The sequence below is a fragment of the Dromiciops gliroides genome, chromosome 5 (assembly GCF_019393635.1).
Source record: "Dromiciops gliroides isolate mDroGli1 chromosome 5, mDroGli1.pri, whole genome shotgun sequence".
Classification (NCBI taxonomy): Eukaryota; Metazoa; Chordata; class Mammalia; order Microbiotheria; family Microbiotheriidae; genus Dromiciops; species Dromiciops gliroides.
The window spans coordinates 145,728,190-145,756,119 of NC_057865.1; the positions used below are offsets into that span (position 1 = coordinate 145,728,190).

At 40.6% G+C, this 27,930-nt stretch overlaps 1 protein-coding gene across 1 annotated transcript in view; it reads right to left on the minus strand.

The window, feature by feature from the left end:
- The window catches only part of CDHR3 (cadherin related family member 3), a 102,254-nt gene that overhangs the window by 38,547 nt on the left and 35,777 nt on the right, over positions 1-27,930 (minus strand). The window contains exons 5-8 of the mRNA XM_043968816.1: positions 25,275-25,369; positions 23,859-23,963; positions 20,011-20,159; positions 17,094-17,283 (exon numbers count right to left, since the gene is read on the minus strand). Of these exons, the coding sequence (XP_043824751.1) occupies positions 17,094-17,283; positions 20,011-20,159; positions 23,859-23,963; positions 25,275-25,369 (539 nt within the window). The remainder of the gene's footprint in view (positions 1-17,093; positions 17,284-20,010; positions 20,160-23,858; positions 23,964-25,274; positions 25,370-27,930) is intronic.

A 27,930-nucleotide genomic window follows, 5' to 3' on the forward strand; every position in this document is an offset into this window, starting at 1 on the left:
TCAGGGCTTTTTGCTCCCCCACAGACCAAGCTAATCCGCCAGCCAGGGCTGCAGCTGGTGGGGGGAGGTGTGCTCTCGAGCCTCATGCACCCCAGCAAAGGCCACGCCAGAGCCCAGCATCTCTCAGATACCTCTGCTCAGGTCGGAGGGAGCTGGGGGCTTTTTTCCCCCCAGCTGTCTGACCTGGTGTCTTGTACAGCCCATGGGGCTTTTTGACTCAGCTGAAGCTGAGGGGGAGGGGAAGAGACCCTGAAGGCCTAAGGCTTTCTAATCTCAGCCTAAAGGTAGGGTCCCCAAATCAAAATAAATTTCCACAGCGGGGACAAGAAGCAAGAGACATGAGATATCTCTTAAGCTATACCTGGAATTTCTGTGTCAAAAGGACACAAGAGTTGTGTATAGAAAGTATTTTGAAAAATGGTTATATAAATGTGAGCTATTATTGTTAGGAAAATACGAGTCCAGCTTTGCTGAAAGTCACTGTTTGAGGTGAATTCTCAAAATGGAATGTAGATGGAGGGGCAGCTAGGTGGCGCAGTGGATAAAGCACTGACACTGGATTCAAGAGGACCTGAGTTCAAATATGACCTGAGACACTTAACACTTACCAGCTGTGTGACCTTGGGAAAGTCACTTAACTCTCATTGCCCTACCCCCCCCCAAAAAAAAACCCTATATGGTATTCACTTTAGGGGCGGCTAGGTGGTGAAGTGGATAGAGCACTGGCCCTGGAGTCAGGAGGACCTGAGTTCAAATCTGACCTCAGACACTTGACACTTACTAGCTGTGTGACCCTGAGCAAGTCACTTAACCCCAATTGCCTCACCAAAAAAAAAATGGAATGTAGATGAACAAGCTGGAAAGAATATGATGGGGACAATGAGAAATAATATAGTTGTATCAAAGTCAGTTTCTGCATCTCTAAAATGGAGATGATAATAGAGGCTCTTTAGGCCATCACTACTGTCTCTTTTACTTCTGGGACCAAAGGTTCTTCTTTCATCATCTACACAGTCTTCCCGGATAAGCCTGGAAATAGCTCACCAGAAGCTGAGCAAAGTCTGACAGCAAGGATGGCTGTCGGCTGCTGAGAAGAGACGGGTTTTACTTTCTGGAAGGAAGCCACTCTAGCTTGGGTAACTGAGGTTGCCTGATGCCTTGCTCGGTCAAAATGCTTTTGGGCTTCCTTACAAACTGGTGCCCGTGCATTTCGAGTCCTGGGCTGAGCATCAATGCTCTTATGGTTTTAGCTGATTTATCAGTTGCAGCAACTTTCATATATATATACAACAACACAAAAAACCAAATCTGGAGACTGAGCAGTCCAAGGCCTCGTTCGGGAGACAAGGGAGGCATGCCACCCTTGCAGATCTGAGAGAGGTTCGAGGCAGCAGCATTTGAAGACTCACGAGTCTGGGAGCCAAAAGTTCAGGGACATGGAGAGGAGACCCATCATATTGTCCTTCAGGGCCGTGCTGGGGGCGGCTTTTGGTTTCTTCCCTGCCACGTGCTATTTTTAATCCCAAACTGGCATCATTTAAAACCACATTGTCCCCATCCATCATGTCACCTGCCACTGAAAGCAGCTGCTTTGGCTACCTTGCAAACATGACCTTGGTTTATTTGCCATCCAAAGGTGAAAGAGCCAGGCTGCGTTGCAGAATGGGCTGTCATTAGTTTCTGCTCTTGCTCGCAAACAGCTTGTGATGTGCTCTCAGCCAAATGCCTGACAATTTACGACCAGAACATGAGCTGTCAGGCAGAGCCTTTGATGCCTCCAACCAAGTAATGTTTGTTCATCACCTGTTAGGCACAGGAGTAGACCCTCCGTCATGGATAAGAGCTGTCAAACTCTGGAGACCTTCCCAAGAACTGAAAGCAAGTGGCTGAGAAGAGAATGAGGTTTATGCTGCTCTTCTCCTATCGATGGGAGCCTCCTGATTCTCTGGCACAGAGCCAGTGCGACCTCAACAATCCCAGCTGCTCTCGCTGGGCTTGATTTCACATCTCACTTGCCATTCTGCCAGCTCTTGAACACCCTCTCAGAAAGAAGGACACTTCTCTGCTCTCGTGATGGAGGAATAAATATTCAAGGGACAAGATTCGTTTGAGAACTTGTTGAGGGAGAGTTTGTTTGAAAATATCCCTGTGATCCTCTTTTTACTCAAAGAAATAAATAAGTGGGGCAGCTAGGTGGCACAGTGGATAAAGCACTGGCCCTGGATTCAGGAGGACCTGAGTTCCAATCCAGCCTCAAACACTTGACACTTACTAGGTGTGTGACCCTGCAAAAGAAAGGAAGGAAGGAAAGAAGACTTGCAATTTAAATATAGATAATGGAGGCAGAAAAGGGTGGGAGAAATATGAGGTAATACCAGGGGTGTGCTGGTAAAAGTTTAATAACCAGATCTCAGGGCGGGGGAGGGGGGGAATGTTCACAGGACACACTTTTGAGTGTAATCTGAAGCATTATCATTTTCTTCATTACTTTCTTAAATCTCAATAATTTAAAAAGAAAACAATAAATCAGGCCCTAATTTGTAGCATCAGTTGATTTTCAAGGTGTAAATACTCACACTGAAAATTTGACAACCAGTTCTCAAAAGCCACTTTAGGCTTGCTACAGCACATTCCTGGGTTTCTTCCTTCCTTCCTTCCTTCCTTCCTTCCTTCCTTCCTTCCTTTCTTTCTTTTGCAGGGCAATGAAAGCTAAGTGACTTGCCCAGGGTCACACAGCTAATAAGTATCAAGTGTCTAAGGCTGCATTTGAACTCAGGTCCTCCTAAATCCAGGGCCAGTACTTTATCCACTGTACCACCTAGCTGCCCCTCATTTCTGGATTTCTTTACATCACAGATGTGCTATCAACTTATAAGTAATATAGACAGAAGTGGAAATAGTCTCGTAACAAGAGGGGCAAAGCTTGGTTTCAGATCCTGACCAGTCCACTCACTAGCTGGGAGCCCTGGGACAAATTCTTTATGTTCTCCATATTCTCTTGTTCAGTGTGAAGGATTTCACTCCAACCACGATAGAAAAAAAGCCTCATTCTGCTGCTCTTCTCCCCTATCTGCCAGTTATTTCCCTCACGGTTACATATCCTGGAAGAGGCTTTAAGGATGAATTTGAAAATCCTTCTATTAGTTCTATTAGGGCAAAGATTGTTTTTGTTTTGTCTTTGGACTCCAGTGCCTAGCACAGTGCCTTACACATAGTAGGTGAATAGTATTAGTGGTAGTAACAACAATAACAATAGCTATCATTGGCATAGCAATTTAAGGTTTACAAAGTGCTTTACATATGTTATCCCATTTGATCATCACAAGGAACTGGTGCTATCATTATCCCCATTTTGCAGATAAGGAAACTGAGGCTGAGAGAACTGCCTGTGCTCTGAGATACCTACAGTAACTATGAAGGCCTAGAAACACTAGGCAGTTAGGTTTTGGTGATAGCACTGGTTGGGTTAGTACCCTTGGCAGTGTGATGCAACTGTTCCGATAAATCTAAGAAATAGAAGGGAGTAGAGGTTTGCAAGCTGTTGTTCCTTGGAATCATTGTGATGATCAGTTTGATTAATTATGATAATAATATTATTATTGTTATAGTAGGATTTACATAATGCTTTAAAAATTGCAAAATGCTTTGCCAATATTATCTCATTTCATTCTCATAACCATGGTAAGTGCAGTGGTATTGTCATACCCACTTTAAAGATGAGGAAACTGAGGATGAGGGAGGTTAAGTAACTTCCCCAGAGTTACACAGCTAAGGAAATATCTGGGGCAAGATTTAAACTCAGGTCTTCCTGACTCCAAGTCCAACACTCTATCCGCCGCAGAGGACAGGGGAGCAAGCAATGCTCCTTCAAGTACTGGAACCACAAGCAGGCAAGATATGTTGGAAAAGCTCAGTAGCACCAATACCCCATCTGCTGGAAATGCCATGGTGCAGATGGCACCAACAGTGAAAGTAGGCAAACCAGGTGTGCATGAAATGTACTCAAGATATGAATGTTTTCATTATGTACCAGTATTACATTATGACAACACTGGAAACAGAGATTACCACTTATAAGCATGGGCTCTGTATAGCTTTTTGTAACTGGTACCCTTGGCTCCAAGTAGCAAAACAACTCACTGCAGCTCAGTGCTGGGAAACCGTAAGAAATAACTCCCTTCTTAAGCCCAGATTAGAAAAGATAAGAGAGGAAAGAAACTGGAGCATTACCTAAATCTGAAGCAAAAAAAGCTGTAGCACTTGAAGGCTCTGCAAATCTACCTACCCTTAACAGAAACTGCAGAAGTGCCCCCTGATAACAAAAGAGATGGACAAATAATGTCACTGCCTCGAATGATTCTGAAGAGCATATTTAGATATGACCATTTTTTTTCCACCAAAAGAAAGCAATAGTAATGGTGTTGGATGTGACAATTTTTTTTGTTTGTTTTTGGGTTTTTGTGGGGCAATGGGGGTTAAGTGACTTGCCCAGGGTCACACAGCTAGTAAGTGTCAAGTGTCTGAGGCCGGATTTGAACTTAGGTACTCCTGAATCCAGGGCCGGTGCTTTATCCACTGCACCACCTAGCTGCCCTGACAATTTTTTGAAGAGCATATTTAGACCAAACTTTCAAAAAGATTGTTCAGTGTTGGTAGGAAGATGAGTAATATATACACATATACATATGCATATATACATATGTACATCCATATCCACATACCTATATTTGCACATTCACACATACATACACACACATACATACCATGTTGTTTAAAATCTAAATTGTGGGTTCTAATACACCCCGCCCCGAGTCTTGGAGGGGAAGCTGGCTAAAATCACTGATAAATTCAGCAAGAGTTTAGGCTCTTAAAGATTTATTAAAGCTTGGATCTATTCAGTATAGCCAGAGAGACAGAAACCATTCCTCTCCTAGCGGCCCATGTGAAATCTCTCACCACCAAGCCAGTGTCTGAACGACTAATAGGGGCCCTTCTGTTCTCCATCTGCCACCACTCGCCTATTCCTCACCAAAAAGAGGCTCCGGCAGCCCGCTAAACTCTGCTTCCTAGTTCCTTTCCCCCTCCCTAAAAGGGGAGGTCCTTTAAGCTGATGGGTTGAGAGTGGTCTCTTGCTGACGTCAGTAGTACACGGCCTCTGAGAACAACATCATTCAGGGCCAGCCAGGTGTGGTCTCCATCCAATCACCCTTAAGTAGGTACTTGGTCAGTTTCTCATTCTCACTAAATTCAAACAATACTAAATCAATCACGTGGGACCCCTGGGCTTCTGCCAAATTCCATTATTTTATCACAATACACATACATACACATATACATATGCATGTATACACATAAGCATACACACATACATACCATACACATGCATATGTACCAATATGTATATATATGTATGTGTATATGCATACATGTATATGTGTGTATGTAGGCAGCTAAGTAGCACAGTAGATGGAGAGCTGGGTCTGAAGTCAGGAAGGACTGAGTACAAATCCAGCCTCTGACACTTTCTAGCTATGTGACTCTGGGCAAGTCATTTAAACTCCATTTGCCTCAGTTTCCTCAACTGTAAAATGGGCATAATAATAGCACCTATCGCCCAGGGTTGTTGTAATAATCAAGTTAAATAATATTTGCAAAGTGCTTAGCACAGTGCCTCATGCATAGTAAGAACTATTAAAGGCTTATTCCCTTCCCTCTCCCTCTTCTAGTGATGACAGAAATATGACTAATAGCCCAACTATACCATAGAAAAGCAATTCAAAAAAGCTGTTATCTGCTATTACCATCAAGAACAAGCAACACTTGATCAGGAATCCAAAAGCTTTTCAAGACCACTTCATGTACAAGAACTGTACAAGACTTGTACACAAGACTATTCACATGCTACAGTCATTGCCACCTTAAAGACTATAGGAGGAAAGACAGAGCTAGTTACTGATACTCTTAAGGACTGATGTCAAACACTACCATGGCTGATGATGTTACCAAGAACTACCAAAGACCTGTAGAAGGACATTGAAAGATTCTGTCAATATCTAGCCTGTAAAACCACAGGAAACTTGAACACCATATTGCCTGAAAAAAAAAGAAACATGTAGAATGGAATCTGGAAAATAAAAGTATATGAGAGGGGCAGCTAGGTGGCACAGTGGATAAAGCACTGGCCTTGGATTCAGGAGAACCTGAGTTCAAATCCAGCCTTAGACACTTGACACTAGCTGTGTGACTTTGGGCAAGTCACTTAACCCTCATTGCCCTGCAAAAATAATAATAATAACAACAATAATAATAGTATATGAGAAATTATTAATACCATTCATTAACAACCAAAAGCAAAAGCCAAAAGGATAAGTCAATAGAAGAAATCAAAGAAGCACAAAAAACCCTCAAAATAAACAATTCAATATCAATAGAAAACTATAAAATAGAGGCTTAAGAAGCAAGGAAAATAGAGAAGAAGAGCCCCTAAAAAAGGAAGATTTGGAATATTTCTGGTCAGCCAAAGAGCTGATAGAAATCCAACAGAACAAAAACCAAAAATCTGATTAGGTATAACACATAAACCTCATGTACTATGGTAATATAATACACAATGTAAAGGAAGATAACTTAAACTTCCCTGCAAAATTGGAAAATGGTATGTCCATTGACTGAAATGCTTCACAGTGGCACATGAATCCCTAGCAAAGTACTTTATTACTTTGCTTCAGCTCTAGCCCAATCTCATCATTCTTTTTGTTTTTTTGTTTGTTTGTATTTTTAGTGAGTCAATTGGGGTTAAGTGACTTGCCCAGGGTCACACAGCTAGTAAGTGTTAAGTGTCTGAGGCCGGATTTGAACTCAGGTATTCCTGAATCCAGGGCCGGTGCTCTATCCACTGCGCCACCTAGCTGCCCTGATCTCATCATTCTTAACAGAAAGAATCACTTATTTACCAACAAGTAACAAGAACATCAGGGCCCATCTCCAAATGTAAGCCAATTTCTTGTTTACATATTTGTTTACATATTTCACACTTAACATTCATATAGCTCAAAAATGTAGACACTTACAAGAAAGTCTCATGGATGTAAAGAGCAATTCATTATTAACTTGATGATTATTGATCAAGCCACTTAAAAGTGCCCTAACATTTATACTGCCCTTATTTTCACAAAGCCTTTGGCTTAGTTCTGCATCCATAGCTTTGTCATGCATCATAAATATATAAAATGTTCATGTGGACTATTTGTGTTCAATCTGTGGTAGAGCCTTCCAAGCTCATACTGGTCTGATCAGCCATAGCTGGATACACTGTACCTTGACTCTAACATAGGGATGTCATTTTGGTCCTCTTCAAGAACAAAGGACAATAACCAAAAAAAAAAAGAAAGAACAAAGGACATATAAAAAAGATTCAAGGGGAAGCTAGGTGGCACAGTGGATAGAGCACTGGCCCTGGAGTCAGGAGTACCTGAGTTCAAATCCAGCCTCAGATGCTTGACACTTACAAGCTGTGTGACCCTGGGCAAGTCACTTAACCTCAATTGCCCTCCCCCCCCAAAAGATCCAAGCATACAAAGAAAACTAGAAGATGTGATGTCCACCTAGAAAGCTATTCTCTAATCAAAATTACCTCAAACACAATGTCAGGAAAAATTTAAATAAAAGGTGGCATCTTCCAGAGAGATAGTTTAAGCCTGTTATAATTCAGCTTAGCCTGAAACCTTAAACCGTTCCTCAGGATCAGAAGTAAGTATGGCTTCCAAGTCAAAAAGGAGGTAAAATCAAAGCACTGTATTAATTACTTGATGTCTATGACTGACATCAAGTTATATGGGAATAGCTAGGTGACACAGTGGATAGAATGTTCGGTTGGGATTCAAGAAGTCTCAAGTTGCCACCTCAGGGAGGGGTTTGGGGAGGTTGGGAGAAAGGGATAGAATTTGGAACTCAAAACTTTAAATAAAAATGTTTATTAAAAGAAAAAGAAGGGGCAGCTAGGTGGCGCAGTAGATAGAGCACCAGCCTTGGAGTCAGGAGGAACTGAGTTCAAATCCGGCCTCAGACACTTAACAATTACTAGCTGTGTGACCCTGGTCAAGTCACTTAACCCCAATTGCCTCACCAAAAAAAAAAAAAAGAAAGAAAAGAAAAGAAAAAAGAAAAAGAAGGGGGCAGCTAGGTGGCGCAGTGGATAAAGCACTAGCCGTGGATTCAGGAGGACCTGAGTTCAAATCTGACCTCAGACACTTGACACTTACTAGCTGTGTGACCCTGGGCAAGTCACTTAAGCCTCATTGCCCTGCAAAAAAATAATAAATAAATAGGAAAGAAAAAGTCTCATCTTCCTGAGTTCAAATCTGGTTTCAGACACTTAATAGCTGTGTGACCCTGGGCAAATCACTTAACCCTGTTTGCCTCAGTTTCCTCATCTGTAAAATGATCTGGAGAAGGAAATGGAAAACTACTTCAGTATCTTTACCAAGAAAACCCCAAATGGGGTCACAAAGAGTCAGTCATGACTGAAAAACAACGGAACAAGTTGTTGTTCATCCTTTGTTCTAGAAGAGGACCAATGACTTGAGGGTGATGTGTAACTTGCAAGTGAATTAGACTTAAGTGAGGCAGGGCAGTGCAAAGTCATCAGCCTCACTCTCTCCTCAAGATTCATCAGAGTCCAGTGGCAAGACCTAAGTCAAGATGAGTGATGATGGCCCTGGATGCAGTGGTAGACCCTGGCCTTTTGAAGCTAAGGTTTTTTCCAGGTCTCAGTTTGTCTGATATGGCCCCACTGAAAAAAAGCATTAGTAAGGGGGCAGCTAGGTGGCACAGTGGATAAAGCACTGGCCCTGAATTCAGGAGGACCTGAGTTAAAATCCAGCCTCAGACACTTGACACTTACTAGCTGTGTGACCCTGGACAAGTCACTTAACCCCAACTGCCTCACTAAAAAAGAAAATGTCATTTGGATTATAATGTATAACCTTCTCAATGTGTGCCAAGGAAGAATAAAAACTGAACATTTGAACACAGAGATCAAATTAAACCAATAGATAAAGGCGATACAGAACAATACCTTGGCTTTCTCCAGGCAAGACATTATTGAGCTATGGAAAGATTGGGACTTCTTAGTTAAAAGAAAGAGGAGAAAGAAGATTGATAAATGTTCTCAGATCATACAATAAACAGTTTACAATTTACGGAAATACTTTTGTAATAAATAGACCTCACTTCAGAGAGCACTTGTAATAAAAATAATAGATTGTGTTTCTTTAGCTCTTTATGGTTTGCAAAGTGCCTTGTATATGTTACCTCAAAACATTCTTTACAGAAATAAAGACAGACCTAAATAAGTGGAGAAATATTAATTGTTTACAGTTAGGCCACACCTTAATATAACCAAAAAAATTGATGATATTACCTAAATAAATTTTCTTTTTTAATATCATAATAAGGAAACTTCCAAAAGATTACTTTATAAATCTTGGGGAAATAATAACAAAATTCAACTACAGGAAAAAATCAAGAATTTCCAGGGAAATAATGGAAAAAAGTGGAAAGGAAAAGGGCCTAGCAGTAACAGATCTAAAACCATTCTACAAGCCAGTATTCATTAAAACTATTTGTAACTGGTTAAAGAGTAGAGAAGCCAATCAGTAAAACAGATTAGGTATATAACATAAAGAATTAAATATAATGGAAAGCTGATTTTCATCTGTCCAGGTCTGTTGACCTCCAGTTTCACATCTCTAATTGCCTATTAGATATCTCAGAGTGGATTTCTTGTAAATATCTTCTACTCAACATATCCAAAACGGAATTCCTCATATTTTCCCCAAAACCTTTCTCTTTTCCTAAGTTTCCTATTACTGTTGTGGGCACCAAAATCTTTCTAGTCACCCAAGTTCGGAATCTAAGTATCATCTTCAAATTGTTACTTTTTCCCTCCATATCCAATTAGTTGTCAAATTTCTTTGTTCCTACCTTCCTAACATCTCCCTCTCTCTCTCTCTCTCTCTCTCTCTCTGATAATGAAGGTTAAGTGACTTGCCCAGGGTCACATAGCTAGTTAGTGTCAAGTGTCTGAGGCTGGATTTGAACTCAGGTCCTCCTGAATCCAGGGCCAGTGCTCTATCCACCGCGCCACCTAGCCACCCCTAAAATCACTATTTTTTTTTTAAATGTACAATCAGACTCCTGAAGACACATTGTACCACTTTGGGGATGTTTGTTTCCAACATACTTAGACTGATCATCACCTTCCCTGTTCCAGCTTTAAAATCCTGAGTCAAGCACTATAACAAACAAACAAATAGACCCTTGGGGAACAAGGAGTGACCTTCAGCAGTAGCTGAGATGAGGACTCCCTATTTGGAGGTGAACTTAGTGGAACCAATACTGTACACACACACACACACACACACACACATATATATATATGATGTTAAAGTTGAGCTCACTTTCCCCAGGCACTAAGGTGGTAAAGGACCTAGCTTTTTAAACTGTGGGTCACAATCCCATAGGGGGTTGTGAAACTGAATTTGGGGGCCACAAAACATTTGGCAACAGTAAAAGATTATGTATAGCTATTTAATATACCTATATATCCGGAGTCGTGCAAAAAATTCTCAGGCGAAAATGGGTCACAAATAGAAAAAGTTTAAGAAGCCCTGGTATAGGGGAGAGTGTGCTCCCAGACATTGGGGAAAATGTTTGTATTTTTGTTTTTGCTATATATTGGGAATAAATGTCCCTTTGTAAAAGCTAATTGACTAAGTTGACTAACAATGAGAAGAACACACTGGAACTGGGGGTTTTCATTGATGGTATTAGTAAAAGATAACAATCCCTCAGGGAAAAATGAGGCCAGAAAGAAACAATTCAAGTATTGTGGAGCCAAAGTCAGAATAGCACAAGATTTAGCAGTTTATACATTAAACAATTAGAGGGCATGGAATATGATATTCCAGAGGGCAAAGGAATTGGGATTACAACCAAAAATCACCTACCCAGCAAAACTGAGTATAATCTTTCAGGGGAAAAATGGGACTTCAATGAAAAAGGGACTTTCAGGTATTTGTGATGAAAAGACCTGAACTGAATGGAAAATTTGACCTTCAAATACAAGATCCTAGAGAAGCATAAAAAGGTAAACAGGAAAAAGAAATTAAGAGGGATGTTAAAACATTAAACTGCTTACATTCCTACATGGGAAGATGATACATCTAATTCATAAGAAATTTATCAGTATTAGGGCAGATGATAGAAATAAATTTAGACAGAGGGCATAGGTAGGAATTGATTATGAAGGGATGATATCTGTAAATCACTTGTTTTTTATCTTTTTTTTTGTGGGGTGGTCAGAGTTGGGTGACATGCCTGGGGTCAAGCAGTGAGTGAGTGTCTTGTGACTGGGGCCAGATTTGGGCTGGGGTCCTCCTGGGTCCACAGTGGGTGCTTTGTCCACTGTGTCACCTAACTGCCCCATGATGACATCTTTAGGGTAAAATTGAGGGGGTGAGAGGATTGCAGTGGGGGAGGGGGAAAGGGAGCTGTAGAATGGGGTGAAATTCCATATAAAAAAAAAACAGGAAATAGCTTATGGATTGGGGGGATAGGTGGCAGAGGAGCAGAGCAGTGAATGAACCTTATACTAATAAGAATTGGCTCAAAGACCTTAATCTTATCAGAGTTGGTTCTAGGAGGGAATAACATGTACACTCAATTGGGTGGAGTAATCTATCTAACCCTGCAGGAAAGTAGGAGGGGAAGGGGATAAGGAGGAAGGGGTGAAAGAAGGGAGGACAGATTGGGGGAGGGGGAAGTCAGAAGCAAATCCCCTTTAAGGAGGGATAGGGTGAAAGAAGATAGATAATAGAGTAAATATCATGTGAAAGGGAATAGGATGGAGGGAAACAGTTAACAATAATAAATGTGAAATAGAGAAAAGGAAAAAAATTGTACAAAAATATTTATAGCAGCTTTTTGTGGTGGCTAAGAATTAGAAATTGAAGGAATGCCCATCAAATAAGGAATGACTAAACAAGCTGTGGTATATGATTGTAATGGACTATCATTGTGCTATAAGAAATGACAAGCAGGATGATTTCAGAAAAACCTGGACAGACTTATATGAGCTGATGTATAGTGAAGTGAGCAGAACCAAAAGAACATTGTGCACAGTGACAGCATTATTGATCTATGAGCAATTGTGAATGATTTAACTACTCTCAGCAATACAAGCATCCAAGACAATCCCAAAGGACTAATGGTATGCTTATACTATCCACTTCCAGAGAAAGAACTGATATTGATTGAACACAGACTGAAGCATGCTATTTTGTGGTTTCTTTTTTGGTTTTTTGCTTGAGTCTTTTTATATAAAATTACTAATATGGTAATGTTTTATATAATTGCACATGTATAATCTGTATCTGATAGCTTACCACCTCAGGAAGGGGGAAGGATAGGAAGGGAGGGTAAGAGAGATGGATAGAATTTGGAACTCAAAACTTTAAATAAATAAATAAATTTGAAGAACAAGAAAGAAAATACCTTTGGTAACTATGGATAAAAGAAGAGTTCCTAACCAAATAAGGAACAGAAAGTGTCACAGAAGTTAAACTGGAAGTACTGATTATATAAAATTGGAAAATTTTTGCACAGATAAAAGTATTGCAAGCAAAACGTAGAAAGGAAACAGTTGTTAAAGGAAAAAATCTTTGCAGCGATTTTTTTTTCTGATAAAGGTCTGGATAGCCAAAGTATATAAGGAATTGATTCAAACAGGACAGCCAGAGTTTTTCTAACAAATATGCAAGAATAATAGCCATTGCCCAATAAATAAATGGTCAAAGGATATGAGCAGGCAATTCTCAGAGGAAGAAATCCAAGCTATCAATACCATGTGAAAAAATGCTCCTAAACACTAATAGCAAGAGAAATACAATCTCTACTTCACATCCATTAGATTGCCAAAGATGACCAAAAAGGAAAATGACAATTGTCAGAGGGACTAGGGGAAAATTACACTAATGCCCTGCTGATAGAGCTATGAATCGATTCTGGAAGCAATTTGCAATTATACCCCAAAAGTCACTAAACCACATATACCCTTTAACCCAGAAATAAAACTACTAAGCTTTACCCTAAAGAAATAAAAGAGGAAAAAGACCTATACATACAAAAATACTTATCACAGTTCTTCTCATTGTAGTAAACAACTGGAAACAAAGGCAAAACCCATAATTTAGAGTATCATTGGGAAAATCATGGTATCTAAAAGAAATGAAATATTATTAGATGTAAGAAATGAGGAAATGGACAGTTGCAAAGAAACCTGGGAAAACCTGTATATGAAATAATGCAAAGTGAAGTGAGTAGAACCTGAGGAATGATTTATACAATAACAGTGTAATGAAAAACAACCTTAAAAGACTTAACTCTTGTCAAATATAACAAAAAAAATATTGGATGTTGGAGAAGAGGTGGGAAAGCTGGGACGCTAATCTGCTGTTGGTGGAGTTGTGAATGGATCCAACCATTCTGGAGAGCAATTTGGAACTATGCCCAAAAGGCTAGAGAACTGTGCATACCCTTTGATCCAGCAATACCACTGCAGGTTTATATCCCAAAGACATCCTCCAAAAGAGAAAAAAAAATCCTATTTGTACAAAAATATTTATAGCAGCTCTTTTTGTGGTGGCTAAGAATTGGAAATCAAAGGAATGTCCATCAATTAGGGAATGGCTAAAGAACTGTGGTATATGATGGTGATGGAATATTATTGTGCTATAACCTGTTTGTACAGGTTGATTTCAGAAAGACCTGGAAAGACTCGTATGAACTGATGTATATTGAAGTGAGCGGAACCAGGAGAACATTGTGCACAGTGACAGCAATATTGTTTTATGAACTGTGAGTGACTTAACTATTCTCAGCAATACAATGATCCAAGACAATCCCAAAGGACTAATAATGAAGCATAATATCCACTTCCAAAGAAAGAACTGTTATTGACCACAGACTGAAGCATGCTGTTTTTCACTTTCTTTCATTTTTTCCCCTTTTATTCAAGTTTTCTCATACAAACAACTAATGTGGTCATGCTTTATGTAACTATGTTTAACCTACTGCTTATTGTCTTAGGGAGGGGGGAGGGGAGAGAAGGAAGGAGGGACAGAATTTTTAACTCAAAACTTTAAATAAAAAGGTTTATCATTAAAATAAAATAAATAAATGAACAAACAAATAAATAAATGAAAAAGATCATTCTTATCAGGGCAATGACCACCCACATCTCCAAAGGACTGATGATGAAGCATACTACTTAGGTAGCATGACAGAGAATTAAGGAACACAAGGTACAAATAGACATGTATTTTCAGACCTAGACAATGTGGGAAGTTGTTTTGTTTGACTACATTTATTTGTTACAAAGTATTTTCTTTTTTTCTTTTTTTCCAATGAAGAGAGGTTCTCCAACCAGTAAAACATTGTGCCCAGTGACAGCAATATTGTTTGATGAATTAACTATTCTCAGCAATACAATGATCCAAGACAATCCCAAAGAACTAATGAGGAAACATCCTCCCTACCTCCAAAGAAAGAACTGATATTGATTGAACACAGACTATAGCATGCTATTTTTCACTTTTTTCTTTTATTCAACTTTTCTTATACGAAATTATTAATATGGTAACATTTTAAATAACTGCACATATATAACCTATATCTGATTGTTTACCATCTTAGGGGAGGGGAGGAAGGGAAGGAAGGATAGAATTTGGAACTCAAAACTTTAAATAAATGTGTTAATTTAAAATTTTCAAAAAGTTAAGTTAGAAAGAAGCAGGAGGCTTCGTGTCCTTGGGTTTGGTTTGGTTTTCTTTCCCTTTTCCTGATATTTTGTTATTGTTTCAATCATGGAGTGAAAAGTAAGTTAACTACTCTAAGTTTTATTTTCATAAATAAATATTTAGTTTAGTTTATCTATAACACTGGTATATCATTTCCCTGAGACTTCTTAGTTACAAATAACATTTACATGGTACAAGAAAGGCTTATAAAGCACTTTCCATAAATTACTTCACTCAGTCCTCATAACAGCCCCTTGAGGTAAGTGTTGTTAAAAACTATCCGTATTTTGCAAATGCTTCTATGGTTACACATCTTGGAAATATCAGCAATAGGATCTGAACCCAGATCATTTTGGATTTCCAGTCCAACGTTCATCCATCCATCCTTCCTTCCTTCATTCCTTCCTTCCTTCCTTCTTTCTTTCTGGTGGGGCAATGAGGGTTAAGTGACTTGCCCAGAGTCACACAGCTAGTAAGTGTCAAGTGTCTGAGGCCGCATTTGAACTCAGGTCCTCCCGATTCCAGGACTGGTGCTTTATCCACTGGGCCCGCTAGCTGCCCCACCCCAACATTGTTTTAAACTTGCTGCATTATACTACCATCTCCCATTACAATGTTTAAAGAATAGAAAAATGCAGACGTCTCAAAGAACAATGGGGAGAAAACTACTGGGTGTAAGTAGGTTTCAGCATATTAACAACTATGACATACACAAGAATATGGGCAAAAAAATATTATCCTGAAAATATATGACCAGAAATGGAGCATACAGTAAAAACAAAGAACAACAAATGGTCAGCCCAAGTGCTGCACTGATACCCATGGGATGTCCAAAGACACTGAGGGAGGCCTCCAGGACGTTAGGTAGATCTTCCTAGGAGTATTGAAATTGTTGTTGGTTCTTCATTCTTGAAGAGGACCATGACATTGGGGTGATGTCACAACTTGTAGTGAATTGGATTTAAATGGGGGGGGGGGCTGTGCAAAGTCACCAACCTCACTCTCTCCTCCAGAGTTATCTGGATCCAGTGGTAAGATGTACATCAGGATGACTGGAGATAGCCCCAGATGTTTTAAGGCAATTGGGCCTAAGTGACTTCCCCAGGATCACAAAGCTAGTAAGTGTCTGAGGTGAGATTTGAACTCCTGATTCCAGGGCCAATGACACTGCACTGGCTAGTTGCCCCTAGAAGTGTTTATGGGAGGGGATGAACTAAGATCTCATAGGATGAGAAAGCATGGATGGGTTGTGGTCTGTACTATTGAATTGACATACTTAGTTATAAGTCTTAAGTTGTTGACCCAGACCCATCTGGCTTTGCTCCTCGAATCCTCACCATCAAGTAAAGAATCATAAGATACTAATAATAGTATTACAATATAAAATCATAGCTTTAGAGCTATAAGAGAGTTTGAAGGTTATACTAATTCCCTTAGTCACTCAAACCTCAAACATTTATTCAGTGCTCACTCCATACTAAATAGCACTGGGGATATGAAAACAAAAAAGGCAAAACCTCACCAAGTTTAAGTGACTTTGCCTAAGATCATAAAGGTAATAAGTGGCAGGGCTGAGATGTTAACTTAGGTCCTGCGATTCCAGGTTTAATGCCCATCACACTGACTCCACAACTTACCACTGGTGTCCATAATCAAGGGAATGGCAAATCACACAGAGGATGAGGAAAACAGTAAAGAAGGAGGAGCAAATAGGATAAAGAAAAAACCTGACGATTTGCCTACCAAAATAGCACTTCTTTAATACTCTGAAAGATCTATGATTTAATCAATGTGGACATTCTCTATGCCTACTCTTTTCTAGAAGACACCTTAGCAGATGTCTTCATAAATTCTTCTGTTCAAAAATAAATTCATCACCTGGGAACCAACCTTCTGGTGATATGCCTCAGCACTCAGCAAGACTGGTCCTCAGATAATAACCATCTAGTTCACTGCCGATTCTATGCTCCTTCCTATCTTGTTAGGACTTTCCAAAACTTGTGGTCCTCTACTATAGCCTTTGAGATACTAGAGTCATCAGCATGTTGTGACAAAGCACAGGTATAGTAGAGCTTAGATGGCCTTTAATTCCTTAAGGAGCCATGACCCAATATCCTTAAAATCTCCTTTGCTTCCCTCAAAAGTTCATTGGAAGTGTTTCATAGAAAGCAAAGGGTGAAGCTGGAGCCACATTAGGGAAATTATATAAAGAAAAAGATGCAAAGATTTGAGTACCTGAATGCAAACTGATTGCATGCAGAAGGGTTGTCATTGATGTCTTCAATGATGAAGGTTATCTGAGTGCGGTTCTCCTGACCCCCTCTGGGTCTATCCTTCACAAGAACTTCCAGAATGATGTTTGGATTCTGTCTCAATTTACCAGCATCTCGATTTAGCCTACTGGCTATTTGAATGGTACCAGTCACTAATCAGACAGGAGACAAAGGTAAGAATTTCATCTCCTGAAAAGGGATCACATAGGTATTTATCCATGGCTTAAAGACTCAGGGAAATGGGAATAAGATGTCCTTATATCAGGGTGACCAATGGTGAGATGGGATTGAGTTTCATCAACTTCAGAAGCTCATAGGACCATAGACTTAGAGCTAAAAGGGCCTTTAGAAGTTGTCTGGCACAGCCCCTTCATTTTATGGATAAGGACTCCAAGATCCAGAGTAATTAAATGATTAGTCCAAGCTCACAACAGAGAGCAAGCAACAGGGATAGGATTCAAACTAAAGTCTTTTGAATCCAAATCTAATGTTTTTCCCACAGTGTTATAAATAGAAGACATGTTCCTCAGAGCTCAAATTAGTATTGTGGTAATGTTCAATCATTTTCTTCATGACCCCATTTGGGGATTTCTTGACAAAGATACTGGAGTGATTTGCCATTTACTTCTCCAGCTCATTTTACAAATGAAGAAACTGAGGCCAACAGGGTTAAGTGATTTTCCCAGGGTCGCACAGCTAGTAAGTACCTGAGAGCAGATTTGAATGCAGGAAGATGTCTTCCTGATTCGAAGCCCAGTGCTCTATCCACTGTGCCATAGTAGTCCTAAATTAATTGTTGTTCAGTCATGTCCAATTCTTTGTGACCCCATTTGGGGTTTTCTTGGCAAAGATGCTGGCGTGGTTTGCCAATTCCTTCCCCAGCTCATTTTACAAATGAAGAACTGAGCCAAACAGGGTTAAGTGATTTGCCCAGGGTCACAGTAGTATCTGAGGTTGGATTTGAACTTGGATCCTCCAGACCCCAGGACTGGCATTCTATCTACTGTGCCACCTATCTGCCCCTCTCAAATTACTATTATACAACATTAAAATCAGTTGTTACAGAGAATTGAGACTGTAATAGAGTTCAGCTAGACCGGATGGGACTGTCTAAATGCCCCATAAGTGTAGATATCTGATCCATTATGTTATCAATGAATAATCATAATCATACCTCACATTTATCCAGCATTCACAAGGTTTGCCAAGGGCTTACATACAGCTGGAGGTACCTAGGTGAGACAGTGGATGGAGTATCACACTGTTCCCCATTGTATCATGCTATTTCCTCTATCAAAGCAAATTGGCATCTTCCCTGTAACTTATAGTCTTAGAGAACTTCCTAGGACAATGAGAAGGTGAGTACTTGTCCAGGGTCACAGAACTAGTATGTGTCAGAGGCAAAGTTGAACTCAGGTCTTCCTGATTTTGACTATGGCTACCTATCTATCCACTATGCCAAATAAAGTGGGGTGGAGGAGGAGGTAGGAAAAAGATGAAGGGAGGGAAGTCCTGATTAAATATGGCCAGAGGAGCTTTCTCTCTTTTTAGAATAAGACTGCTAGCTCCCACGGAGGAAATCGACTAGAAAAATAGCCCATTTCCCTATTGGTCAATGTGATCCTATGCAATACCATGCTTTAATAATAATGATCCCAGTTCTCTGACAAGTTTAAAGAATGCGTTCGTATCTAACTGTTGTACAATCCCTCCTAAGTAAGTTCTACAAATTCCCATCATACGAGGCACTTTCCCTCTTCCCCTCCCCCTATCCCTTTAAAAAAAGTACCCAAAGTGTACACAACCCCAAAGACTTCAAGGCAAATGCGGAATTGTCCTACTAGGGGAGTCCAAATATAAGCCTATAGGCTTAAGCAAAGAAAGCCATCTGAAAGAGAATGTCTTTTTTTTTTTTTTAATACAGAAGCATTCTATTCATCCCATTCCAGTGACATGACCAGGGTATATTCTTCTAAAGGGAAGAAAAAAACCCAATAAAACATTGGATTTATGGTGCTCCTTTCTTTCAAAGACCAAAGTGCTATTACATCAATTAACTCATCTCTAATAATACCCCACTCCCCCATTTGTTCAGGCATACCTCCACCAAATATCTTTAGCTGGTTCCTCAAAAAAGATAAATTAATTGCAGGGGGAAACAACAACAACAACAAACCCCCACATTTCAGAGGTCAATTAGTTTCATAGCAACAGTGTTATAAATAGAAGACATTCCTTGGGAGTCCAAATTATTATTATAGACTTTAAGATCAGTTGTTACAGAGAATTGAGACTGTAATAGGGTTGGGCTGGACTGGTTAAGGCTGCCTGAATGTCTAATAAGTGTAGACACCTGATATACCAAGTTATCAGAGAATAATCATAATCATATCTCATTTATCTAGTACTCTAAGGTTTGCCAAGGGCTTTACATGAAGCTGGAGGCACCTAAGTGAGGCAGTGGAAAGAATGCAAGATTTGGAATCATGAAAATCTGAGTTCAAATCTGCCCTCAGGCACTTATTAGCTTTGTGATCCTGGACAAGTTATTTAACTTTTGTCTGATCCAGTTTCCTCATATGTAAAGTGGAAATAATAATAGCACTTCCCTCTCAAGATTGTGATGAGGATAAAAGAGATATTTGCAATAATCTTTACAAACCTTAAAGCACTAACTTGTTCCTCAACACAAATTTGTGAGACAAGTACTATTGTTTTCCCATTTTATAGAAGAATCCAAAATGGCCTTTGTAGCTCATGGACTCAGAGTAACATGCCCAGGGCCAGAAGATTGATAAGTCTGAAAAAGCCACTTAAGTCCAAATGAAGGATGCATATGGCAGGCTCTGCATGTGAACATGTACACGTGTATGTCTTACACTGGTTTATTACAAAATATTCATTGGGGGTAGTGAGCTGGTAGAGGAGCCTGCCCATAAACTCTTCATCATCAGGATCCTTGGCGGTGACATTAGCTACAATAGTCCCAGGATTCAGCTCCTCTGGAATTCTGTAAACTTTTATCGGGCTGAAACACAAATACAGCAGAGAAAGAAGTCAGTGATTGGAGGACCGGGGATGGTGGGCTAGTTTGGTATGTAGAGGGAAAGTGAGGCAAGTCTTCACACTCTCTCCTCCCCCCATCTCTGGACATGATTCTGTGGATTTTTTTAGGGATTTCTTCCAAAGGTCAATCCAAAAGGGCTATGGACACTGTTGCAACCCTTGTAGTAAGATAACTGCATAGCTGTATCTGGGAAATTAAAATCCAGTTGTAGTGAAACAAGTCCGACTTTAAACATATGAAATGGGGCTTATTTTAAAACAACAGTAAATCCTGCAAGGCAGTGATTGTTTCAGCAATACAAATCATCACCCCTAATTTATCTGGTTTATAAATATGATTTCTCATAAAACATAAATACACTTCAAAATTCTTTGTAGTACCTTGGTTTTATTGCATTCAAAGCTTTGGAGGGGGGGGGGTAATTTTTTTTTATTCTGAAATTAAACACCAAAGAGGGAGAATGGGAGTGTGAATGTCTGTGTATAGAGAAATAAAGACAGAGAGAGAGAGAGAGAGAGAGAGAGAGAGAGAGAGAGAGAGAGAGAGAGAGAGAGAGAGAACAGAAACAGAGGATTCTACATGAACCTACAGGTCTTTATTTTGTATAGCTCTCTTGTGCAATAGGTGGGCTATGCATAACATTCTGGATTTGGAGCAAGGAATATGAGAGTTCAAATCCTGTCTCATATACTTACTGGCTGTGTGACCCTGGGCAAAAAATTTCATTTATTTGGGTCTAGCTTCCCTCATCTGTAAAATGGGAATAAGGATAGCACCTACTTCACAAGGTTGTTATGAGGATCAAACGAGATAATTGAAGTCATAGAAATGAATGAGTTCAATAAGAAGCCTCATTTCAATGGAAGAAACCACACATAAAGGGGGAATAGTAGCCAAGGGAATGAGGTATGACCTAGGAAGTCACGAAAATGATGAGTAGAGCTCTAAAGTGGTCTACCATGAGCACATCCTTTCCTGAAGCAATAGTAGTGGCTTGGTTCTAAGAGCAAGAGGTGGAAAGATGGGGTAGGAGGAGGATAGGGTAATCAGCAAGGCAGAAAATAGCTGGGGTGAAGAGAAGGACTCATGATCACAGGAAACTGAATGCCTTAGTTTTTCTCTGGCAGGGTCTCTGGAGGGTAGGGCAAGAACAGAAACAATATTGGTAGAGTCAGAAACTGTAGAAAGAGCTGGGTTCAGACTCTGCCTCTCACTCATACCTAGTTGTGTGACCCTGGGTAAGTCACCTGTCAGTGCCCCATGAGCAATTTGATATCAGGTACAGTACGGGCTTTTGCATAATAAGTCTTTAATAGATATTTGTTTGAATTCAATTGGATGATGCACTGCTTTATAAAATAAACAACAGCAACACCCTAAAGAATTTCTACTTTTTAGGACTCGATAGACCCTGCCAAAACATACAGCTGTTTACAAACATGTTTGCTCTTGCATGGGCAGAGCATCTGGGCAACTGACAGCCTCATCATTTTCCATCTGGATGATTGGGTGTCATCTAAAGAAAACCTCTGCTGGTTTCTTTTCCTAAACCTAAAAGGAGAGCAGTGAAAAAGGTTCCTGACAGATCTCAAGGGTGAGAAAACACCCAGTCAGGGTGCTGCTATCTGTGAACTGCACTGTGAGTCAATCACTTTACTTAGGGGCGATTTAGTACAAGCCAAGCACCTTTACAAATTCTGTCTCCTATGAACTCTGAAAACCAACTCACTTTCCCCTTTGAGATCCTGTTAACCTGATTTTCCACCTCCCTGATTAGGGTAGAGTAGCAGAATGCACTCGACTCAAGTCACACCTCACCTTTTGCTAAAGGGTTGTTTGTGCGTCAGCAGTGATGTACCCTGACAGTTCCTGACCCTGCATCCAGTCTTTGATGTCACAAACTATTTAAAAATAGGCCATGCTGTGTACACAGGGATGTGGGACATCAGCAAAAATCCCCATCTATCTAGCTTTCATCCGGGAACCAGTCCTGATGTGTTGTTTGCTTCCTTCTAGGAGGCACTGAATGTGGGTTTGCTGGATATTGTCACCTAAGCTGAGAGCAGGCAAATTTTTCGCCATCTAGACATCCAGGAGTTTCATATTTAAGGTATGTGTGCTAAGGTAGAAGCCTGATGTGTGGAGTGTTAAATGGAGGTCACAGGACTATTGGTGGAAAGCTTGAAGGGATTATCCAGTCCAACATTCTAATTTCACAAATGAGGAAACTTTGATCCAGGGAGGTTAAATGATTTACCCAAAGTCACGAAGGTAAGCATCAGGAGAAGGAGTAGGTGTGGGCATGGGAAGGAGAAGTTAATTCAGTTTATAGTGAAGCGATATGACAATTTGTCAGATACCCTGGATGGCTCTGTAACAAAAGATGATGTGGTTGCTAAGGCATCTCAATAATAATAAGAGCTGACATATATAGTGTTGGGTTTTTTTTTTAAGTGAGGCAATTGGGGTTAAGTGACTTGCCCAGGGTCACACCGCTAGTAAGTGTTAAGTGTCTGAGGCCAGATTTGAACTCAGGTCCTCCTGAATCCAAGGCTAGTGCTCTATCCACTGCACCACCTAGCTGCCCCCCATATATAGTGTTTAAAAGTTCACAAAGGATTTTATATTCATTATCTCATTTGAATCTCCCAATAACCCTATGAGATATTATAAGCATCCCCATTTTACAGATGAGGAAACAGGGGAAGCAAAGGTATGTGACTTTGCCCTTCATCACAGAGCCATTAAGTGTCAGAAGTGGCATCCAGGATAATAGGTGAATAGTTGGAAGGACAACTAGTCCAGTCCCTCATTTTATGGAGGAGGAGATTGAGGGCCAATTTGCCCAAGGTCACCCAAGGGAGTAAGAGGCAGAGGCAGGATCTGTATGCTGGTCCTGACTCCAAAGCTCGCTCTCTCCATCTTGCCACAATATTTCTCAGTTTCCTGCTTCCAAGTTCAGCACTCTATCTACTTGTACCAGGCTGTTTTTCATCTCACATCGGTTTTATTCACATCTGTAAATGTAGTTAAACCGAACAACCGTGTTTTTTTCCACATTTTCCTAGTGACTAACTGGTCTCTTGCATGTGTTTTTGGGGACCAAAGAAAAAAGGCAATAAAAGATACTGTGCCTCTGTAGCCAAATAACAAAAGTATACTAGGGTAGGACTTCAAAGGTGGAATAAGAAAGATCAGAGTATGTAATGGTGACTATGCCCACTGGGTTAAGCCATCAAATAAAATTATATCCTTTCTCCATTACCCAAAAATAGACACCAGGCCTTCCTCACCACAGGGAGCCATCCCAACATCTATTTTCCCCAAAAGGCAGGGAAATGAAAAACATAAAAGCCTGGAGCCAGAACAAATTGATGAGAGACAGACAGACAGACAGGCAAAGACAGACAGACAGAGACTGAGACAGAGACACACATAGAGAGACAGAGAGTCAGAGAGAGATGCACAGGGAGAAACAGAGTGAGAAACTGAAAAAATCAGCTAGTGCTTTCTTGTCTTTCCCTTAGGATAAAGAAAACGCAGGTCAGCAGGCATGAAAGCCCTTTGAAATTGGGTCTCTCCACTTCCCCACCTCAGTGAGGGATCTCTTAATCTCTTGCAAAGAACCAGAATAGGAGAAAGGGTGAGCTTTGGGCTTACCTGGTAAAGTAAGGACTTTCATCGTTAACATTTATGATGTTTACTAGGATGGTTCTGGTGGCTTTAAGCTCCCCACTGTCCTCTACTTCTACATCAATCACGTAACTGTCAGGGAGAAACCAACCCAAGTTAGGGTTTTAGACTTTAGATAATTCTGAAAAATGGGGTGAGAGGGAATGGTGAGATGACCCACTTCCTTTCCCTCAATTGGCAAGTGTTGCTTCTCCTCGCAACAGCAAAAGAGCCACCAAAGATGAAAATGAAGGCTAAAATGGTGGCACAGGGCATAGGAGAATAGATGTGGAATTGGAAGGGCTCTCAGAAGTCATCTAGTGCAAAGCCCTCATTTTACAGATGAGGAAACAATCCTGGTGAGATGAAGTGATTGGCCCAAAGTCACACATATAGAAAAGTGGCAATGAGGTTTTCAAGCTCAGATCCTAGGCCTACAGATTCTGTGCTTTTCTATGACATTTGAGCAAGAGAACCTGGAGGAAGGGACAAGCAGGAGAGGAAACCAACCATTTAATAATGTGCCATTATGATCATCCTTTTTTTCCATTTCCAAGACTCTTTCTCCACTTTTCTTCCTTGTCTCTTATTCTTTCCTCCTCAATAACTCCCCTCTATGCTGGAATCCCCCCTTGCAATCATCTCACTTAGACTGTGTCTCTATTCCTCTACTCACAAAGCAGAGAGAAGACCTAAAGGTAGATGCAAGTGATTCAAGAGGCCCCACCCCCACCCCCTCCTCTTTTCCGATCACTTTCATCATAATTATTTGGATGTTTCTGATTATCAGAACTGAGTCAGCGTGAACATAGTTCCTTTTTTTCTCCAGGGTGGAGGGGAAGAAGGGTAATAGTAGAGGAGGACTGGGCAGAGTCCTCCAGATAATTTCCTCAACTTTCCTTTCCATATTTAGACACTGAGTGGAGTGCAAAAAGGAAGCAGCTATTGTTCTTCCTTCATTCTCGCAGAGGACCATGACATCAGGAGGAGATGCCATGACTTGCAGTGAATTGGATTTAAGTGAGGGAGGGCTGTGCAGGGTCACCAACCTCACTCTCCTCCAGAGCCATCTGGGTCCAGTGACAAGATATAAATCAGGACAACTGGAGATGGCCCTGGATGTTTAAGGCAATTGTGATTAAGTGACTTGCCCAGGGTCACGTGTCTGGGGTGAGATTTGAACTCAGGTCCTCTTGATTCCAGGGCCAGTGCTCTATTCACTGTGACACCTAGCTGCCCCAAAGGAAGGAAGCAGAATACTCAAGGTTACCCAAGACTTCCTCACTTGGAAAGCCCTTATTCATAATGTTTCCTCCATCAGTGATTGTTCCTCTTTGCCCTGCCACCTACTCCCACAGGTGCATCCCAACAACTCTAAAAGAAAAGTCATTGGCCAGTCCCTACCTGTTGTGTCCTGCTTCAAAATCAAATGTTGTTGTGGAGAAAAGAATGCCATTCATTGAGACGTTGAAGTACTTCAAGGGAGAGATCAAGGAAAACTAAAAAAAAAAAATAATAAAACAACAACAAAAAAAAAGACTATCAGTGAGAGGCAAGGTCTCTTTTCACCAAAGGCATATTTGTCTAGTCACTGTAAACCAGTGACTGAACAGATACTCTTGGTCAATAGAACACTCTTGGGGTTTTTTGGAATGACCTCTCAAAATAGAAATCCTCAGACTTAATAGTTTCTGGGCTAGGAGCTGTTAGGATCTGCCAGATGCATTGAGGTGCTGCCCTGGGAAGGAAGCCATTGGCTCTTGCAACATTAGGATGGCTATAAAAGGTGTCCAGTCTGAGAGAGACCTTGCTTCAATTGAAAGTGCTCTTGTTTCTGGCACATTGTGACTCCTTCTGTTTTCCTACATACATACCTGGCTTCGCCTCCATTCACTGCCTTGGCTTCATTTCTGGTTTCTGTGTACTTCTTGGCTCTGATTTGTCTACTTTGGCCCTCCAGAGGCCTAGCTTGTCACTCTATCTCAGGGACAGCCCAGCATGAGAGGGACACCCTGGCTTGTGAGCCAGTACACAAGAGACCAATCCAAGGAAAACACAAAGCCCCACCATCTGTCAGTGCTCAGTAAAATTCACCCAGAGCTCCAGACAGGGCCTAAATATGTGGACCAGATAATCTGATTTTGGCTGTAGTCACTACTCATTAACCAGGGGGTTTTAGTGCACTTACTGGACTATTCAACTCAATTTCCAGTGGGAAAAGAGAGAGAATACACAAAAAATAGAGTGAAAAGTTCCTTTGAGGTCAGCCTAAAGTTTTATGCTTTTTTTTTGGACAGAGACTCTTCCTAATACCAAAAAGAAAATTTCCAATATCCACACAAATCTGATTATAGGATTAGACAGATGAAAGATCATAGACTATAGAACTGGGAGGCACCTTAGAGTTCAATTAATCCAAGGGTTCCTAACCCAAGGTTCATGAACCTGTTTTTCTTTCTCTTTTTTTTGTGGGGAAATGAGGGTTAAACGACTTGGCCAGGGTCACACAGCTAGTAAGTGTCAAATGTCTGAGGTTGGATTTGAACTCAGGTCCTCCTGAGTCCAGGTCCAGTGCTTTATCTACTGCGCCATCTAGCTGCTTCTCCCCTTGTTTCATCTAACACAAGCTAATTACAGTGGAGAAGCAAATAATGACAACAGTCTGCATGAAATCCACCCTGTTACTTAAATCCTGGACCCTAGAGAAAAATTTTGCAAAGCCCACAGCCATCAGACATCAGGCTTCCCTACATAGTTGCTTGGATTAGAGAGGAAACACCAATGGAGCAGATAAAAAACAACGGACAATGTTTTGAACAAACACTGGACAAAAAAAGCGGATTTGAGTCTCAGCTCTGCCATTCATTAGTTCTGTGACTTCAGGGGATCAATTGATCAACAAGCATTTAAGCACTTACTAAGTGCCAGGCACTGTGCTAAACACTCTGGATATAAGGACAAAAGTGAAACAAGCCACGGCCTCTCCAATCTCATTGCTTGATAATACTTGTCCTACCTAAATCAATCTACAAGATTTTATTAAACAAACATTCTGTGCCAGGCATTGTGCTAGGTGCTAGGGGATACAGAGATAAAAATGAAACCCTTCTCTGAAGAAGTTTAAATTCTATCAGTGAGAAGCAACCTGTTCTCTCTCCCTCCCTACCTCTCTCTCTCTCTCTCTCTCTCTCTCTCTCTCTCTCTCTCTCTCTCTCTCTCTCTCTTTTCCTCCCTCCCTCTTTCCCCCCCTCCCCCACCTCTCTCTCACACAAACACACAGAGTACACAAGGTCATTTTGGTGACAAGCACTAGTAACTGGGTGGATCAGGAATGGCTTCAGGTAGGAGGTGGTATTTAAGATGACTTTTGAAGGTAAATCAGGCTCTATGAGGTAGAAGTGATAAGTGTGTGTAGACCAAGTATGAGGCACATACAGTGTAATGGCATGGAGATGGGAGATGTATTGTCATATGTGAAGAACTGCAAGAAGACCAGTTTAGCTGGACTAAAGAGTGCTTGAAGATTAATGTGTAACAAAACTAGAACATTGGGTTGGAGTCATGTTGTAAAGGCCTTGAAATGCCAGACAGAGGTGTTTGTATTTGATCCTAGTTGATAGAAAACCACTGGGATTTACTAATCCAAGGCAGGGTCAGACCTGTGATTTAGTAATACCACTTCACTAGCTGTATGGAGGGCAAGTTGGAGAGGGGAGAGGCTGGATGCAGAAGCCAATTAGCATGTTATTGTAATAGACCAAGTAGGAGGTGATGAGTATTTATGTTCAGGAAGGTTTATGGTAGGAGTGGAAGAAAGGGAAACAGATTTCAGAATTGTCATAAAGGTAAAATTGGCCAGCTTTGGCAATTGAATCGTGCAGAGTGAGGGAGAATGAAGAATCCAGGATGATTCTGAAGTTGCAAATCCAGATGACTGGAAGGGTGGTGGTGCCTGATACAGAAATAGTCAAGTTCAGAAAATTGCTTTATTTGGGTTTTCATTTTGGATATTTTGAGATGGAGATGCCTAAATGCATTCACTTCAAAATATCTAATAGAT